Raw genomic sequence first — 19,119 nt, 5'->3', positions numbered from 1 at the left:
AGCAGCTTTATTCATAATTGCGAAAACTTGGAAGAAACCAAGATGTCTTTCAGTAGGTAAATGGGTAAATAAATTGTGGTCTGTCCAGACAATGGAATATTATTCAACCCTTAAAATAAATAAGCTATCAAGCCATGAAAAGACATGGAAGAGTCTTACATGTATGTTACTCAGTGAAAGAGCCAACCGGAAAAGGTTACACCCTGAGTGATTCCAGCTATATGACACGTTCTGGAAAAGGCAAAACTGTGGAAACAAAAAAATAAGTGGTTGGGGGTTTGTGGTGGGATTTGAATAATGAAGGATACATATCATTATACATATACCCATGGAATGTACAACAGCAAGAGTGAACACTAGGGTAAACTATGAACTTTGGGTGATTGTGATGTATCAATGTAAAAGGAAAACAATGTACCATTCTAGTGAGTGATGCTGATAGTGGGGAAGGCTATGCAAGTGTGGGGGCAGGAGGCCTGGGAGAAGCTTTGTATCTCCCTCTCAATTTTGTTTTAAACCTAAAAGTGCTCTTAAAAGTTAAAGTCTTTTTCTTTTTTAATTTTTTATTGGGGAACAGTGTGTTTTTCCAGGGCCCATCAGCTCAAAGTCGAGTCGTTGCTCTTTCAATCTAGTTGTGGAGGGCACAGCTCAGCTCCAAATCCAGTCGCCGTTTTCAATCTTAGTTGCAGGGGGCGCAGCCCACCATCCCATGCGGGAATTGAACCGGCAACCTTGTTGTTGAGAGCTTGCGCTCTAACCAACTGAGCTATCCGGCCTTAAAGTCCTTTTTAAACATTGGAAAAATAATAAAAGGATAGGAAAAAGTATACAATGGAAATACTGATGAAAAATGCTGGATTGGCTATATTGATATTAAACAAAGTAGACTGGGAAAAATTGCAAGGGATAAAGAAGACATTGCATAATTATAAAAGGGTCAAGTCATCAAAAAGACAGGAACTTAAATGTGTACACATCTAAAAACAGAATGTCAAACTATATGAAGCAGAAACTAATAGAACTGAAAGGAGAAATAGATCCACAATTGTACATGGAAACTTCAACATTCAGTAACTCTCAGTAATCTATAGAACAAATAGACAGTAAATTATTCAATTATATAGATCTGAACACTGTCAACCAATTGACCCAATTGACCATTTATAGAATAATTCCCCAAACAACAGCAGAATACTGCATTTTTTCAAATGCACATGGAACATTCATGGAAGATGGACCATATTGTGGGCTGTCGTAGAAAACCTGCCAGATTTAAAAGAATGTTCTGTGTCTTTAACAGAAGTAAACTAGAAAACAATGCCAAAAAGTTGTGGGATATTCCCAAATATTAGGAAATTAAACAGTACACTTCTAAGTAACCCATGGGTCAAAGAGGAAGTATCCAAGAAAATTAGAAAATATTTTCAATTTAATATGAAAACACAACAGTGGTTGGCCAGGGGTAAAGTGTGTGTGTGGAGGGGGTGGAGGATAGGGCCTGACTACAAAGGAATAGCACAAGGGAACTTTAAGAAGAAGATAATGGAATTTTTCTGCTTTTCGGTTATTACGGTCATTGTTAGAGGACTCTGCACTTATCAAAACTCAGAACGGTTAACCAAAGAAGAAATTTTACTGTGTGTAAATTTAAAACTAAATATTTTTTTAAAATTCGAATGCCTTTTTAATAAGAGTACAGTCTTTTTGTTTTTTTATTTTTTATTCGTGTTGTGTTTGGAGGAGCTACTTGCCACAAGGCTGATGAGTAAAAAAGGAAATGACAGTATTTTTTAGTCAGATATGGGTATGACTCACAAGTAACCACATTTTTGGTTTGGATCTTTAAAGGAATAAGAACATCTATTCAGAAACTTTGATTTTAAAATGGTGGCTGATGTGAAATAAGAAAGGAAGAAAATACAGTGCAAAATTAACATGAACTGTGTTATTTTAGAGCCAAACATAAGTGCATTTTTAAAGAAAATTATGCCCATTAAAAATATATATTGTTCGTCGGCTGCTTCAGGATGAAGCTGAACATCTCTTTCCCAGCCACTGGCTGCCAGAAACTCATTGAAGTGGACGATGAACGCAAACTTCGTACATTTTATGAGAAGCGTATGGCCACGGAAGTTGCTGCTGATGCTCTGGGTGAAGAATGGAAGGGTTATGTGGTTCGAATCAGTGGTGGGAACGACAAACAAGGTTTCCCCATGAAGCAGGGTGTCTTGACCCATGGCCGTGTCCGCCTGCTCCTAAGTAAGGGGCATTCCTGTTGTAGACCAAGGAGGACTGGAGAAAGAAAGCGCAAGTCGGTTCGGGGTTGCATTATGGATGCCAATCTGAGTGTTCTCAACTTGGTCATTGTAAAAAAAAGGGGAGAAAGATATTCCTGGTCTCACTGATACTACTGTGCCTCGTCGCCTGGGGCCCAAGAGAGCTAGCAGAATTCGCAAACTTTTCAATCTCTCTAAAGAGGATGATGTCCGCCAGTATATTGTGAGAAAGCCCCTAAACAAAGAAGGTAAGAAACCTAGAACCAAAGCACCCATGATTCAGCGTCTTGTTACTCCACGAGTCCTGCAACACAAACGTCGGCGTATTGCTCTGAAGAAACAGCGTACTAAGAAAAATAAGGAAGAGGCTGCAGAATATGCTAAACTTTTGGCCAAGAGAATGAAGGAGGCCAAAGAAAAACGCCAGGAACAGATTGCCAAGAGACGCAGGCTGTCTTCTCTGAGAGCTTCTACCTCTAAGTCTGAGTCTAGTCAAAAATGAGATTTTCTAAAGAGTAACAAATAAACAAGATCAGACATCGTAAAAAAAAAAAATATATATATATATATATATATATATATATATATATATATATAGTTCAACATTACTTGACTGAAAACAGTGAATTTTGCAAACAACTGCTGTTAATTATATAGCAAGACATTTGCACTGTGTGAGAAAAGGACAAGCTGGTAACAGTTTTGGAATAATGATCTTCAAATCTTTAATTTCTTTGAATAATGTTTGTAGTTTTCAGAGTGTAAGTTTTGCACTTCTTTTGTTAAATTTATTCCTAAGTATTTTATTCTCTTTGATGTTATTGTAAATGGAGTTGTTTTCTTAATTTCATTTTCAGATTGTTCATTACAACTCTGTAGAAATACAATTGATATTTGTGTACTGGTCTTTTATCTTGCAACCTTGCTGAACTCATTTATTTTAATAATTTTCTTAGTGGCTTATTTAGGGCTTTGGTTTTGTTTTTTGTTTTGCTAAATATATAAGATCATGTTCTGTAGCTAGAGGTAGATCTGCCTTTGCTTTCCAGTTTGGATGCCTCCTATTTTATACACTAATTGCCCTGGCTGCAACCTCCAACACAATGTTGAAGTGGCCAGAGCAAGCACCCCTTTCTTGTTCTTGATACCAGGGAAAAGCATCCAGTCTTTTCTCATTGAGTCTGATGTTAGCTGTGCCTTTATCAGCTTGAAGAAGTTCCCTTCTATTCCTAGTTTGAGAGTTCTTATTACGAAACGGTGTTAGACTTTGTCAACTGCTTTTTCTACATTTCATGAGATGATCACGTGGTACTTTAGAAATCTTTTATTTACAGACAAACCCAACTCTGTGTAAAAAAAGGATATTTATTGGCTCACTGAAAGTCCAGAGCATATCTTATCTATGGGTATGACATGGTTTGATTGACGTGTTCAGAAACTGCCATCAGATTTGCTTCTTTTCCCTATCTCCCTCAAGTCCTCCCACCCAATTTCCTTTTATGTGTGAATCGTGCTTGAGTCTCATTTGATGGCAAAATTACTGCCCATAGCCCCATATCAACATCTTCAAGACCAAAGCAAAAAGAGAGTATTCATTTCTTTGTTACCTTCCCCCAGTCCCAGCGAAAGTCCCAGAATTATCTCTGGTTAGGTCTCTTTGCCATCACGTAATATATCGTTGAGGACAGGGGATGTGAAGCTCCATGTAAGCCTGAATTACATGCAGAACCTGGAGCTGGTCAGCCCCACGCCAACTACATGGATAGAGTGTGGAGAAGGGGGTTTCAGTAATAGAAATGTGGGGGAGTAGATGCTAGGCTGCCAAAAACAAATGTGCGCTATACTTTCTATAGGGAAATAATCCAGGATAATACAAAGTATGTGAAATTGACATTTAAACACTTTTATTCCCCTCCCCCCTCCCTGGCAGCAGGAGTTTATATGAGTTAAAATTTTTCCTTGCTTATTGAGGTTTCTTTCCTAATTCTTCCAAGCAGGGAGTTTGGCTGACAGCCATTCCAGGGGAGGACGGCAAAAAGTGGGAGTGGGGTTTAGTCTCCTGCTAAGGAAGCAGGGAGTGGTACAGACAGTTTTCATCTACTCGTTTATTACCTTGAATACTTGATCATTTCCACGTATATTAGCCGGGATTCTTCAGAGAAACAGAACTAATAAGACATATGTGAGGAGATTTATGATAGGAATTGGCTCGTGCAGCTATGGAGACTGGGAAATTCCACAATCTGTTGTCTATACGCTGGAGAAATCGGAAAGCTGGTGATGCAATTCAGTCTGAGTTCGAAGGCCTGAGAATGGGAATGGGGGGAGGGTGTAACTCCAGGGCTGAGTCCAACAGTCCAAGAACCAGGTGTGCCAGTGTACCAGGGCAGCAGAAGATGGATGGACATCTCAGCTCTAACAGACAGAGCAAATGTGGCCTTGCTCTGCCTTTTTGATCTACTGAGGCCCACAGTGGGTTGGCTGTTGCTCACCTGCCTCAGTCTACTGATTCAGATGCTAACCTCTCTCAGAGACACACCTAGAAATTATGTTTTTTCCAGCAGCTAGCCCAGTCAAGTTGATACATGAAATTAGCCATCACATACCAACCAAAGTAACGGGCAGATTCATTTAAAACAGGATGTGGGTTAATGGGCTTTTCATCATCCATGCATTTTTTCTCATAGAATTCATCATTCCTGAGCCGACTCTGAGCTGCATCCTGAAAGAGCAGTATGTCCCAGCACGACACCGGACTCTCCATGGCTCTGCCTTTAAATGAGATGCAAATACGTAATGGGAAAGACTTCTCTGGTCTCTTTATGTGCCTTCTGAAATTCCAGGAACTGTGTGCTTTAAAGAAAAGCTTTTCTTGGTCATAGTTTTTGTGGTTAAATCTTCAGAAAACAATAACGATATATTGAACTTCCCCTAGCATAATTATAACTTCTGAATAGATACTGAACCTATTACAGGGAAGTTACTGTTTCAGTGACTATTATTGTTTACCAGCTACTTTCAGAACTTACTACAGCTGTACTTTGTGTGTAGGGGGTGGGAGGAGAGGAGGGGAGGCATATTTAACATTTTTCAAATTCCTGTAAACTAAACCTAATGTAGTACCACATTTTTTAAAGATTTAGACTTTTTTTTTTCACATTTCAGTAACTCTGAAATCAGGAAACGTCTTAGAATCAGTACCATGTCATGCCTGAATAAGCAAGTGGTTTTTTTCTTTCTTGTGACACATAAAATAATGATGTATCTTAAAATTGATGATGTGTGATGATTAATTTTGTGTGTCAACTTACCTGGGCCAGGGGGTACCCAGACATTTGGCCAAACATCATTCTTGGTGTATCTGTGAGGGTGTTTCTGGATGAGAGTAGCATTTGAATTAATAGATCCAATAAAGTAGATTGCTTTCCCTAATGAGTGGGTCTCATCCAATCAAAGACCTAAATGGAATCAAAAGACTAAGAGGGAACTCTTCCAGCCTGAGTGCTTGAGCTGAGACATTCTTCTTTTCTTGCTTTCTGACTTGGACTGAACCATCGGTTCTTATTGGGTCTCAAGCCTGCCGACCTTCGGACTGGAATTACGATCGGCTCTCCTGGGTCTCTCACTTGCTGACTGCAGATTTGGGGATTTCTCAGCCTCTATCACTGTATGAGTCAATTCCTTTGTATATATAATATACATATATAATATACTTTGTATATATAATATATAATATACTTTGTATATATGAAGTATAATATACAAAGTATATTATACTTTTTATATATAATATATATGTACATACATATATATATATATATATATATATATATATATATATATATATATGGAGAGAGAGAAAGAGAGACATACTATTGGTTCTGTTTCTCTGGAGAACCCTGACTAATACAGATGGGGCTCTAACATTGATAAAATGTAGTAATTGAGGGTATCCTTCATTTCTTCTGCTGTCTATACCAGGGTAGCTACCGTTCTATAGTTCTAGAAATGGGGCTTGAGGGTTATTATGCTGGGAGGGGCAGGGGAGAAAGACATGGTTTTCTTCCCAAATCTTCTATGTACTTCCTGTGTGACCTTAATCTACCTGGGATTGGTTTCCTTATCTGTAAAATGAGCTGGTTGGACTACTTGATTTCAAAGGTCTCTTCCATTTCTCAGGTTCTCAGGTATTGATTCATCTGTTTCAGTGCAGGGAGGTGACCTGAAGGGTAAATACTTAGACTCTCTTTCACAGGGCTGAAATATCACCAATAATGTCTAATTCCAGGAGTGGGATTCTCTGCTCAGCAAGACATAGTCTGATGATCAGTGTGGTTTCCTGGGTTGTAATGTTTGTGTCAAGAACAGTGGCCTTCAAGTTTGAGTTTCCATAAAATTTGAAGCCTAGGTCAGGAAGCATCACTTTCTGAAATAAAAATTTACAAGTTCATCCCAAAAGGTTGGCCAGCCAATAATGCACTTGTGTTGAGATAAGGCCAGGAGGCTCCTTACATCCAGTAAAAGGTCTAGGTGTCTCCCTGGGAAGGAGTCCTCAATGTAAAATATAACAAGAGGGATCTAAGCTATAGTTTTTGAAAAGGTTACTTATGCTGGGGGAGAAAGGCTTGTATGGCAGTATATTTCAGTGACTGCCATGAATTACTAGAGGATGGATGTTGAGAATCAGTACTTACCCAGTTTTGTTTAAGGAAGTGAGAGACATGGTACCTGGCAAGCCTGAGTATTCTGGTTCCTAGAAAAGCAAACCCCAACGAAGTAAACAATGAGGGAAACCTCTCTCCTGCCACCTACCTCCTGTGCCTGAGTTTAGATTTAGTGCTGATCATTCAGCTCCCTGATTGCATATGTGGTTTCCCTGTACCATGATCTTGGGCTGGGGGTGCTGCAGGAAGCTCACTAAGCTCCTGTTAGAACATAATAAATCAACACCATTTTGACACCGATTGGTGTCTTATGCACCTGGTTTGTGTGACTCAGTCCCCAAGGACCCATCATCAGACGTCTGTTCCTGAGCAGGCCTGGCGCTCTACTCAAATCCCCTACTCCCGTCTCTCTGGCTGCCCAGCCACAGAAAAGTCCTATGCGAGAAACGTATCCCAAAGGGCAGTGGCATTTCAGAGGAAGAAAATTAATAGTCCCGACTGGGGAAACTGACAAGGCTCATGCAGAGATAGTCAGGGATGACATTTAGACAGAAGATCCCGCTTCAGCAAAAGCCTGGAGCAGGAATACAGCAAATAAGTTGGGTTTGACTAGAATAAGGACTAGATAAGATGTACATCTCAACTGAATACAATTTCCCCCCCCCCCGAAATTCTCTGAAGTCAAAGTAGTTAAGCCCTTGAATATTTTAAGATTACCCAATTTCAGTGTTTCGATACTGAGTAGTAAGTCAATGTTACCTTTTCCTAGCGGTCGTATGACCTTAGGCAGGCTTATTAGCACTCTGGCACTGAAAGAGTATTATATAATCTTTTTCCTCATTTCTAAGTGTGGGATAATTTTTCTTAACCAGAGGGGAGGAGAACAAGTATGTGATAACAATAATGTTCAGGAAACAATAATCTTTTATCTTAAAAAAATTGGAAATCACAGATTATTAGTACAATATTGAGGGGGAAAGGGAATAAAAATCATCGGTAATCCCATTACCTAGAGAATCATCGCAATATTTGTTGCTGATCCTTCCAGACTTTTTCTATGTGACTACAAATACATGCATTCATGGGTGTTTTTGTTTTACAAAAATGGGATCAAACATACATGTCTTTGCTAACCTACTTGAAAGTCCCTGAAATGGAAGCTCCTTGGAGCTGGGACCCAGCATCATTCATTGCTGGGTCCTGTTGTTACGTCCTGGGAAGCACCTCAGACCCAGGCAGTAATTGAGACCCCACTGTTGCTTCTGTTTTCAGGTTGGCAGCCTCGATGGTTCCTTCTCTGTGGGGGGATATTATCCTATTATGATTCTCCTGAAGATGCCTGGAAAGGTTGCAAAGGGAGCATCCAAATGGCGGTCTGTGAAATTCAAGGTGAGGAACCGAGAGAGTGGCAGGCTCTCTTTTTCTGCCTCCCCCACCAAAATACTATTTTTAAAAACCCACTAGCTTCTGCAAGCCTTTCTCTGAAGCTCCTATAGTGCAGATAAAAATACATGGTGTTATGTCCCAGAAGAAAGCCTTGCAAATAAGACCTAAAACTGCAGCCAGTTTTTACAAGGAGGTTGGTTAAGAAGTAGTCAAAATAATGAGAGCAATGGGTGTAAACACACATCGAGTATTCATTCCATAGTCGCCTGCCCACCTGGGGCCAGTGGCTATTTGCAAAGCTTATTTAAGTCTTCTTACTACAGCATCAAACACTTCTGTGTTTAAATCAGGACATACACTCTCCTTCTCACCAACACCACATACTCAAAACAAAACAAGCAAACACCTAACAGACCTTCAAATAGCCTTTACTTCTTGGTTTTGGGAATTGTGAGACACACTGAGCAGATGTAGTTCAGAAGCAGATTAGAAAGAAAAACAGATTAGAAGAGAATTTTAGGGTTGGAGACTGGTGAGTGGATAACGGAGAGTGTGATTTGCTTGCTTCTTCTCCTGAGGACTCTAAGGGAATTCTCACACTTTTGATCTGACTTGTGAAGGGAAGTAGAAAAGGAAAACTACCGTGTTCTTGATTGTGTAGGAAACCCAAGGAGATACAGAGTGCACTCTTACTGGTGGGCATGCAAGCCTCTTTGACCTCAGAGCAGCATACTTTACACACATAAGACAAAAAAGAGATTTTCTCTTTATTCTGATAAAAGATCCTAAGAAGAATTGGGTGATTTTTTTTTTTTAAGGCCCAAATCTTGGTGATACCGTGGAGCCATTTGCAGCATGTTCCCTCTTCATCAGCGGAAGCGTCTAGGGAGAGAGAACTAAGCTAGGAGAGGTAGTAAGGGCTGGCATCCCGTCTTGGTTGAAGCCTTCAGTGACTGGCATCAGTTGAGCTCAAGAATTTGGAGGGGATGGAGGCTTCCCAGACAGGGCTCTGCTGGCATTCTAACTTCCCTCTGCTTTGATCCCAGTTCATTCTGTAGATAACACACGCATGGACCTGATCATCCCTGGGGAACAGTATTTCTACCTGAAGGCCAGAAGTGTGGCCGAGAGACAGCGGTGGCTGGTCGCCCTGGGGTCAGCCAAGGCTTGCCTGACAGACAGTAGGACACAGAAGGAAAAAGGCAAGTACTGATTGTCCTCTGGTGTGAGAACCTTGGGAATCACCCACTGGCCTCTCTGGGTCCCCTATTTGTTATCTTGCTTTTGACCACCTAACCAGCTTTTTGTATCATGCAAATGACAGAAAATACAGAATTTAAACCATGGTCTCTAACATTTTTCGTAACATATCGTGGTAGTAAGAGTACAGGCTTTGGAGCCAGATACAACTGGGTTCAAATCATAGCTTTGCAGGTTACTGGCTTTGTGACCTTGGCGTAGGTCACCAAACCTCTCCAATCTTCCGTTTCCTCATATTTTTAAAAAAGGTAATAACCTACATTAGAAGGATTACCACAGGAATTAGTGATGATGTGAAACTGTCCATACCCCATCTGGCACAAAGTTCGCCTTTGGGAAAGAGAGCTGAGCCAGAGAAGCCTTGGATCAGGGTGCTTTCTGCAGAGACACCCCGCTTTGCCCGCCCTTTCCCTGCGGTGAACGGATGCTTAATTGTCAGGTTGCTCCTGCTTAATGCTCATTAATTTGACATCATTAGGTCTCCTAAGAACCATGGTACAACTCTCTGTCTGGACTGGGTCAAGCGTGCCAGGGCTTACTGCCTGAGCCCAGGTTGCCACTTTCCCAGCTGCTGAGTCCCATATGTACACCTGAAGAAATTGGTGGGAGAGGAGGGCCTCTAGAAGAAAGAGTTTAAGAGCATCTTTCTCATGTCAGGTGTGGTAGATGCGTAACTCTCCAAGTAAACTGGAAATGGGCTCCTCGTTGGTGTTTTTTGATGCTAAATCGGGAGTCAAGTCTAGACCCTGTCAGCTTTGACTCAGATCCGGTGGCATGTGCAGCTTTTTTATGGAGAAGAAACACCAGTGGGCCTGATTGTAGCTGAGCCCTCGCCCCACGGTGGCTGGAGTGCTGTGCTAATTAGGGAGCAGCCGGTACACGGAGGGTGCTATTACTGGCCTCGACAGGTGCTGGACCGGTCCTCTGAGTCAACGAGCCATCTTATTAGTAGTAATTGCATGTTACAGAACAGTTTCCCAACTTTGAGCACTGTGTTCGCAGGTCGGTAGCTATGACCCCTTTTGACTCTGCGCCCCGTTCTCACACGAGTGGATCAGAAGTATGCTGTCTCCTTCTGCCGCTGCTGCTGATTATGCAGTACGCCGGCTAAAGACTGGAGATCGCTTCAAAAGACTGGAGATCTTTTTCTGTTTTTCTTGCTCCTATATCTTCATCTATATCCTACCTGTTATCCATATTATAAATATCTGACTTTAAACATAGGTTACGTATTCCACAATCTGTGTAGTATACTAATAAATCGTTCGTTTTGATAATGACGTACATTATCATCGTTTTGTTATTTAGAATTTGCTGAAAACACTGAAAACTTGAAAACCAAAATGTCGGAACTAAGACTCTACTGTGACCTCCTTGTCCAGCAAGTGGATAAAACAAAAGAAGTGACTACAACTGGTGTGTCCGGTTCTGAGGTAAAAACCCAAATTCCCTGGTGGCTTTTAAACAAGGGTTTTTAAAGGTGAAGATTGAGGGTTAGAGGTTATTGGGAACAAGCTGGCATGCAGAAGTTCTGGGGGTGCAGGTTTTGATGGAAGTGTTGGAACTTGGCCATTTACGGTAAGGGGTGTCAGCAACAGATCTTCCTGCACGAGAGACGTTTCACTTCTGAAAGGGTTCCAGTGTTCCAGTTCCAGTCCTGTCCTGGTCCTTTGGTTCCAGGGGGGGTGAGGGTGGGGACAAAAAATTGTTTCCAGGTGCAGCTGGAGGTCAAAGTTCTCTCCTCTACGCATGCCTTGGCTGTGGGACTTAAAGCTGTTGTCTATGAAAGGCAATTCAGCATCTTGTTAGAAACAGGATAGGACCATTTAGAGCTGGTTCTGTGGTTACACTCAGCGTGGAAGCTGCATTCCCATTCCTGCATGCCTTGCCCTACACATTTCTTCCATCTGGCTGTTCCTGATCCTTTTAATAGTATATGCACTGCTATATAAAGGACATTTTATCTTTTTATAGTCATGCACCATTTAACGATGGGGATATGTTCTGAGAAATGTGTCATTAGGTGATTTTGTCATTGTGTGAACATTGCAGAGTGCACTTACACAAACCTCGCGCACACCTCGGCTATGTGGTATACCACCATCGTATATGCGGTCCATTATTATTATGCAGGGCATGCCTGTGTAATAAACTGGTGATCTAGTAAGTAAAATGTTTCTCTGAGTTCTGTGAACTGCTCTAGCAAATTAATCAAATGCAACGGGGGTGGGGGGTCATTGGAATCTCCAACCTGTAGCCAGTCAGTCAGAAAAACAGGTGACAACTTGGACTTGTCCTTGGTGTCTGAAGTGGGGTGTGGGGAGCAGCCTTGTAGGACAGCCCTTGATCTGGGAGAGAGAACGGTATTCTCCAGGTAGATAGTGTCAGAACTTATTTGAATTGTAGGACACCCAGCTGGTGTCAGAATTGTTTGATGGTGTAGGGAAAAAAACCATACATCTTAATTGGTGTCAGAATCTTAGCGGTACACAACCAGTAACATTGCCTGCTAGGTTGTTAAAAAGACAAAACTGGCCTGGCCCAGTGTCTCAGGCAGTTAGAGCTCCGTGCTCCTAACTCTGAAGGCTGCCGGTTCGATTCCCACATGGGCCAGTGGGCTCTCAACCACAAGGTTGTCAGTTCTATTCCTCAACTCCCTCAAGGGATGGTGGGCAGCACCCCCTGCAACTAAGATTGAACACGACACCTTGAGCTGAGCTGCCGCTGAGCTCCCGGATGGCTCAGTTGGTTGGAGCGCATCCTGTCAACCACAAGGTTGCCAGTTTGATTCCTTGACTCCCGCAAGGGATGGTGGGCTGTGCCCCCTGCAACTAGAAAATGGCAACTGGACCTGGAGCTGAGCTGCGCCCTCCACAACTAAGATTGAACGGACAACAACTTGACTTGGAAAAAAGGCCTGGAAGTACACACTGTTCCCCAATAAAGTCCTGTTCCCCTTCCCCAATAAAATCTTTAAAAAAAAAAGACAAAACTAAGGAAAATATGGAGGCCACTGTTAAAGAACAAAATTCAGCTGAATAAATTTTAAAGATGTTATTGGCTATATTCAGCGATTTGTGAGTCAGGCAGCATCCCATCTCGCAGATAGAAAGGAGCTCTGAAAAGCTGCTCAAGGCTAGAGATTTTTATAGACCAAAGTGAGCAGGAACAAGGAAGTTACATTGGGCATTTGATGATTGGGTAAAGCAGGGCTACTTTCCTTATATGAAACACAGGGAAGTCTTGGAGCCTGGTCAGGTAACTTGTGCTGAGCAGGCGAGTGCTGATTGGTGCACCAAGGCCTTTCTTTTTTGGGAAAGCCCATTACAAAAACTTAGTTAAGTTTTTGGTTTGCTGACGTGAGGCTTAGCATGAGGGACTCCATCTTGGGCCCAATCTGGTTACTTTAACACTACCAAGATTTGGTTATTGCACTCTCTAGTCAGGATGTGGCTTCAATTTCCTGAATAACATATTAATATCAATAGCCGGAGGAAAAACACCCCAGACAAGTAACATAACTTGGAGGGGAAAAAAACAATGATCAGATGGAAAAAAGAATTCCAGTTGCTGAAACCTCTTAGACTTATCTGTACTGAAAGCCGAAAAACCCATTCTGAAAACAAACAATGTGTGGTATGTGGTTTCTAATGCTTCTGTTCTAGAACCTCATTTTTACTCAGTCAATGGAAGACATTTTTTCATTCCCACTGGTCCTCAGTCTCTGTGATTCCGTTTCATGTCTTCCATCCTTATAGACTGGGAACCCTTTTAATCCTGGCACAGTGCTGGCATAAAACACTGTTGGGTTGAAAGAAGTTGTTGCCTTCAGCTGGAGTAGTGGGTGAGTGTGAAGGGTCAGATTGAGGCTAAAAGTTGTGAATGATTAATAGATACATTGGACTCACTCAGTCTTTTTCTTTTATAACTGACGTACATATTTGTTCATCAAAATATGTGGGTACATTATTGTTGTGTTGTTGTGGATAGAAACCTCTAAGGACATTCCGCAATTGGGCTTTTTCTTTTTTGGCAAGGTAAAGGAGTCTTCCACTCTGGTTGTTTCGTAGGAGGGAATTGATGTGGGAACTCTGCTGAAATCGACCTGCAATACTTTTCTGAAGACTTTGGAAGAATGCATGCAGATCGCAAATGCCGCCTTCACCTCCGAGCTGCTCTGTCGCACTCCCCCGGGATCCCCCCAGCTGGCCTTGCTCAAGTCCAACAAGGTGAGGGTCCCTCTCAGCTTGGCTGCAGTAGGGTTAAAGAAAAGTTGCAAATTTAAACTCATATGCTGAGCTATGTTCTCCACAGGTGACTGATAAAGATTTTCTTGGTGGACTTTCCTTTATGTCTTTTACATCTGCCCTCAGTCCCCCATATCCAATAGGTTATTTCTGGCAATTTTACCACCTAAGCATGTCTCTGATATAGCTAGCTTCTTCTGTCCAGTGAGTCTCGCCGAGATTTGTGGTAACCTTCTACCACAAACATTCAGCCCGATGACCCTTCCAGGCAGCTGGATGGTATTTCTAGTCCTGCAGTGGGAATTGGACCACTTTGCCTAAACCTTTCAGGCGCTCCCTCATTGCCCCTAAGTCAGAACTTCTTAACCCTTTTCCACATCCGCAGCCTCTTTCCCTGTCATAACCTGGCTGGAGCATGTTAATCGCTTGTAGTTCCCCGCACATCTTTGTGCCATTTCCCAGTGCCAAAAATGCCCTCTCACCTGTCTTTTCCCTGATTAGCTCTTATTCGTCCTTCAAGATTTAATCTCTTCTTCTCTGAATCCCTAAATAGGACTAAGAGCTCCTCCTCTCTGTATACCCTTATTTTAACCTTACTCTATGTTGAAATTACCTCAAGCGCAGGAACCCCATGCTGTTTACCTTTATACTTCCTGTGTTTGATGCATGCTGCATCATAGTTTGGTATTTATTATTGTTTAATGAGCATAACTGAAATTATAAGAAAGCCAAGAAACAAGGGTTTGGCTATGGTAATTAGGTCCTTCAAAAGAGCATCTTTCTTTTCCTTAGAAATTTGGGTAATTTATTTGAATAAATATGAAGGGCTAATTGGGATCAGGGACTCCTTCTTTTGGGAGGATCTACAATTATAAAATTGAACACTGGGGCAGTGTATATGTTATGGTCATATTTACCACTTTCATATGTGATAAAACTCTAAATAAGCTCTGTTGGAAGTTTAACATGTAAACTTTTATTTCTTTGCTTATTTTAAAGATGAAACATCCTATTGTACCGATTCATAATTCACTGGAAAGGTACAGTAACTTTGTTTTTTCTTTTTTCTTAAAAAAAAAAGTCTTTTTAGAAAGACTATCTTGACTAGCTGGTGGTTTTCCTCATGATTTGGGATGATACCAGAAGGAAACAGTATCTGATACTCCTCTTTTGGGTGAGCCTGATTCAGTGCAGACCTCCCTTTCCTCAGTGACCACCCTAGGGAAGGTGTCTCCCTCTGCCCTAGGCCACAGATCTCACCCAAAACATCTAGTAGCTTCTGGCTGAGCTGAGCATTGAGCTAAGTAAGCTATTATCCAGCAAAGACAGTGCTATTTTGTTTTGTATAAAAAATAAAACTCTTAGGTAGCTTTACAGGTTGGAAAAAGACCTTACTATCAAAATCTAAATTCTTTCTTCCTTTAAAGGTGCCTTTGATTCTTAAGAAAAAGGACACATAGTTGTGTTTCTATTATTTGGTGTCTTTATTCAGTTATTATTTGATATAAGCAGTCCCGTATTTTGACAAAGTCCATATATTTGTCCTTTAAAATTATTATTTAATGTTTCATCTCTTTATATTCTATTGTTTGCTTCCTCCGTACAAGGATTGGTCCCAATTTGGTTGTTAACAATTTTATCCTGTCCTCAATATTTCTACTAAAAACACCTTTATAGATTTTTTTTCTTTTGAGGTATTTCCTCAATATACTCCTACATTTTTCATTGCAAAGTTGAAATATGGTTTTTCTTTAGGAAATAAATACTTTTCTTGGCGTCATCATGTAGCTGGGACTCCTTCCCTTTATTTTTATCAGAAGAAAATATATTTGTGCTAATTTGGCTAGTTCTGCTCACTTATAATAAGTTGTTATGAATGGCCCTTGAACAGAATCAGCTGTTCCACTTACGTGGTAAATCGCCTTTTCGTTACCCTGAAGAGTAGTAGTTCCCCAGAATGTAGCCTGTCCTCCCGGGTTTTTCTGTCAGACACACTTTGCAGCTTGTATTCTCCCTACCACGTGTGGCTTCTAGACAGTTAACTGCTAGGCAAACCCATGAATGTGGTCAGTGACTTTGAGAGCAGAGGAGAGAGAAAAACTCCCAGGGAGAAGCTGAGGAAAGTGAGAAAAATGTTAAATGTGGTGCCTGTAGATAGCTGATTGAAAACCGAAGAGTTCTCAATGTCTATTTCCTGTTGCTTGTGGGGAACAGAAAGTTTGCGTCAGCTGAGGGTATATGAAGAGGCACTAGTGGCTCTTTGATTTTCTAACTTCAGCCTAGAGACAGGCCTGGTCCCATGATAGGCAGATACCTGCGTTGGGGGCAGGAGGGGAAGGGATTTTACTAGATTTAGCAATTCTGTTTTGTAATGGCCGTTCAAAGGAGTTGGTGGTTGTAAACCCTTCCCCTATTCCTCAGAATAAGACCTACCTGGGCAATCTATTTATGACCAAATAATTGGACCTTCTGGCTTTTTTTCCTTTTAAAACATTTCTAGGCAAATGGAGTTAAACAATTGTGAAAATGGATCTTTAAATATGGAAGTAAATGATGATGAAGAAATCGTAATGAAAAACAAGAGCTCCTTATATTTGAAATCTGCAGTGATAGATGGCAGCATATCAAGTGAAGAAAATACAGATGATAATATAACAGGTAAAAACAAAAGTAACGTCTGAAGCAAACCATTGAACAATACGATCTTGGGAGTTTGATTCATTATCTGTGATGTGACACTTCTTAGGGATTGACCTCCAGACCTCCAGACAGCTTACTAGGTAGCTCCATACTATGTGTGAGCTCCATAACAGGTTACTTGGCCACATTCTGCCATCTCATCTGACCCAGTGTTGAAAAGACAGAATAGGGAAGCATTTTCCCGCTCTGTGTTCTTAGCTGCGATGTCCATGGGCTGCAGTGAGCAGTACCTGTCTGTGCTGACTTTTCAGAGTATGAGTATCGCACTGGCCTTCCACTCTGAATCTCAAAGTCCTTTGAACTTAGACTATGACGTCAGGCTTAAGAGTGTATAAAGTTATGGCAGTTTAGTTTCCACCCTTCTGGCTTCTTGTGGGCCCTGTGGGTGTTAGAACTCACCCACCACCAGCAGGCATTTATCCAGCCTTCTCTGTGTTTGTCAAGCCAGGGCCCCCCATTTCAAGTAATAACCTCTGGTTGAAATGCTGGCCTTTCAAATTGGCTAATTCCAATGGCTCGGACCACTAACACCAACTTCCGATCAGTCCAAGACAATTGTATTGGCGCTTTTAATTGTGTTATAAGCATTTAATAAATATTTTAAAGATAAAATTTTTTAAAACGTTCCTCTTCATTGCCTTGGAAATAAGAGAACTTGTTTTCCCAGACAAGTTGGAAAAAGAAGGTGTTTTTTTCATAACTGTTAATATAAGGCAAGCAATACCACACATCACTGAAGTCTTGTCCCTTGAATGAACAATAAAGACAGGAGAATTTTTATGAAAACAGGACTGTTATTTGACCCAATAATTTTACTTTTAGGAATTTGTCCATAGGGAATAGTCGGATTTAAGGACAAATCTCTGTGGACAAGCATGTTCTTTATGACATTACAGTCGATTCTCATTCTTCACATGGTCATATTCTATAAAGTCACGGCAGACACTGAATTAGCAAATACTGAACCATTAATCCTAGGAGAAATACAGGGAGGGTTAGGTTCGTGCAAGCCTCTGTTCACAACTTTTTTGTCAACTAATCAATATATAACCTTGTTTTATGTGTTTCTGCGTAAAGACACCTTATTTAATATATACTGTTGATTCATTAACATTGAACCCATGGCCAATAGCTCTATGAGTCGTGCCTGAGCTGAGCTTGTCTAAGACGTGTATTTTCTCCATAAGACACATCACAGCCTTCTTGTGCTCAGGAACACTAGCCAGCATTGCACTTAGGGGCCCTTTCAATGACAAAAAGGCAAAAACCTTGGCACTAAAGAAACACACTTGTGTACATTGTGAGAGCTGAAATAAGAAGGCCGACTATCACCTTGTTCAACCTTAGCTGGGAACGTGTATATCAGGTGACTCAAATTTTTCACCACTCTGCACATGTCCAGAAATGACCGCAAAAGGGCTGCCAGCGTTGATTTTAGGATTACAAATAAACTTTAGCAAGTAGACACACTCACAAATACAGAATACACTAATAAGGAGGATTGACTATTTGCAATACTAAAATTTTAGAAACCACCTCAATGCCATCCATATGAGCATGATGCAATATTACATGGTCATTCGAATCATGTTTTGAAGAGCACTGAATGATAATGAAAATGTTTTTTGATACACTATTCAGTGAAAACAAGTAGGATACAAATCTACATGTGTTTAAACCCAATTTGTTTGAATGTATTATATATAGGTCTTTGTGTACAGTTTTTCACAGGTTTTTATTTCTGTGTACTTGTCTGTGTTCTAGAAGTGTTCAACAAGGAGTATGTATTAATTTTTATAATAAATAAATAATAGGTTAGTAATAAGAGATTGGTGATAAGTATCTTCTACTTTGAAGTCCAAGGTGAAATAATGAAGGAAAAAGGAGAAGAGAATCTGGGAAATCATGGCAGCGACTTGGCACAGCCTGGAGCAAATTCCTCAGAATCCCGCTGGGAAGAAGGCCAAGAAGTCATCCCAACTTTCTTTAGTACCATGAACACCAGGTATTCTATACTCTCTAAAATCACTGGCCATTGGACACCAGTCTCCCTTCTGGAAAATCAATGTTGGTGTTCTTTTCAGGTGATGGTATATTCTAACAGAATAGAGAATACGGTCCACCCAAGTCTCTGCTTTCCTATTTACCTTGTCTGAAGCAGTAGATGAGAAGGAATTGGATTGTGAGAGTTGATTCTGTGAACGACTTTTAGCTTGCTTTGGTAGATGATCTTTGGAAATGATTTTATTAGAATGTTTTGTATTAGAAAAATAATCACTGGGGCATCTCTGAAATCAGACCAAATAATTTGCCCTGTAGAGGGCCAGCTGTTTTCATGACCACCTCTGAACTGCAAAGAGTGCTAATGTTGTATCTTCCCTCTTTCCTCCTTTTTATCACCACACTGTTTAGCTTTAGTGACATTGAGCTTCTGGAAGATAGTGGCATTCCCACAGAAGCATTCTTGGCATCATGTTACGCTGTTGTTCCAGTACTGGGTAAGAGTGCTACATTCACTTTAAATTCAATAGTCTCTAGAATCCGTCTCACTGCAGTTATTTTGTAGTAGAAATACCCTGAGCTATG

General features: G+C 40.9%; 1 protein-coding gene and 1 pseudogene across 3 annotated transcripts in view; both read left to right on the top strand.

Annotated features, from left to right (window-relative positions):
• Nucleotides 1–19,119, top strand: part of PLEKHA8 (pleckstrin homology domain containing A8) — a 50,885-nt gene that overhangs the window by 13,249 nt on the left and 18,517 nt on the right. For both annotated transcript variants that reach the window (XM_081080171.1, XM_081080172.1), the window contains exons 2-9: nt 8,213–8,329; nt 9,373–9,528; nt 10,895–11,019; nt 13,657–13,815; nt 14,833–14,873; nt 16,334–16,491; nt 18,391–18,538; nt 18,946–19,031. In XM_081080171.1, the coding sequence (XP_080936297.1) occupies nt 8,213–8,329; nt 9,373–9,528; nt 10,895–11,019; nt 13,657–13,815; nt 14,833–14,873; nt 16,334–16,491; nt 18,391–18,538; nt 18,946–19,031 (990 nt within the window). The remainder of the gene's footprint in view (nt 1–8,212; nt 8,330–9,372; nt 9,529–10,894; nt 11,020–13,656; nt 13,816–14,832; nt 14,874–16,333; nt 16,492–18,390; nt 18,539–18,945; nt 19,032–19,119) is intronic.
• LOC308510479 (small ribosomal subunit protein eS6-like) lies at nt 2,019–2,778 on the top strand (annotated as a pseudogene). Its single transcript has one exon. The product of its transcript is annotated as a small ribosomal subunit protein eS6-like (transcript).

Source organism: Rhinolophus hipposideros (genome assembly GCF_964194185.1).
Source record: "Rhinolophus hipposideros genome assembly, chromosome: 18".
Taxonomy (NCBI): Eukaryota; Metazoa; Chordata; class Mammalia; order Chiroptera; family Rhinolophidae; genus Rhinolophus; species Rhinolophus hipposideros.
Note: the sequence above shows the minus strand (reverse complement) of the source record. Positions and strands in the feature narration are given on the sequence as shown.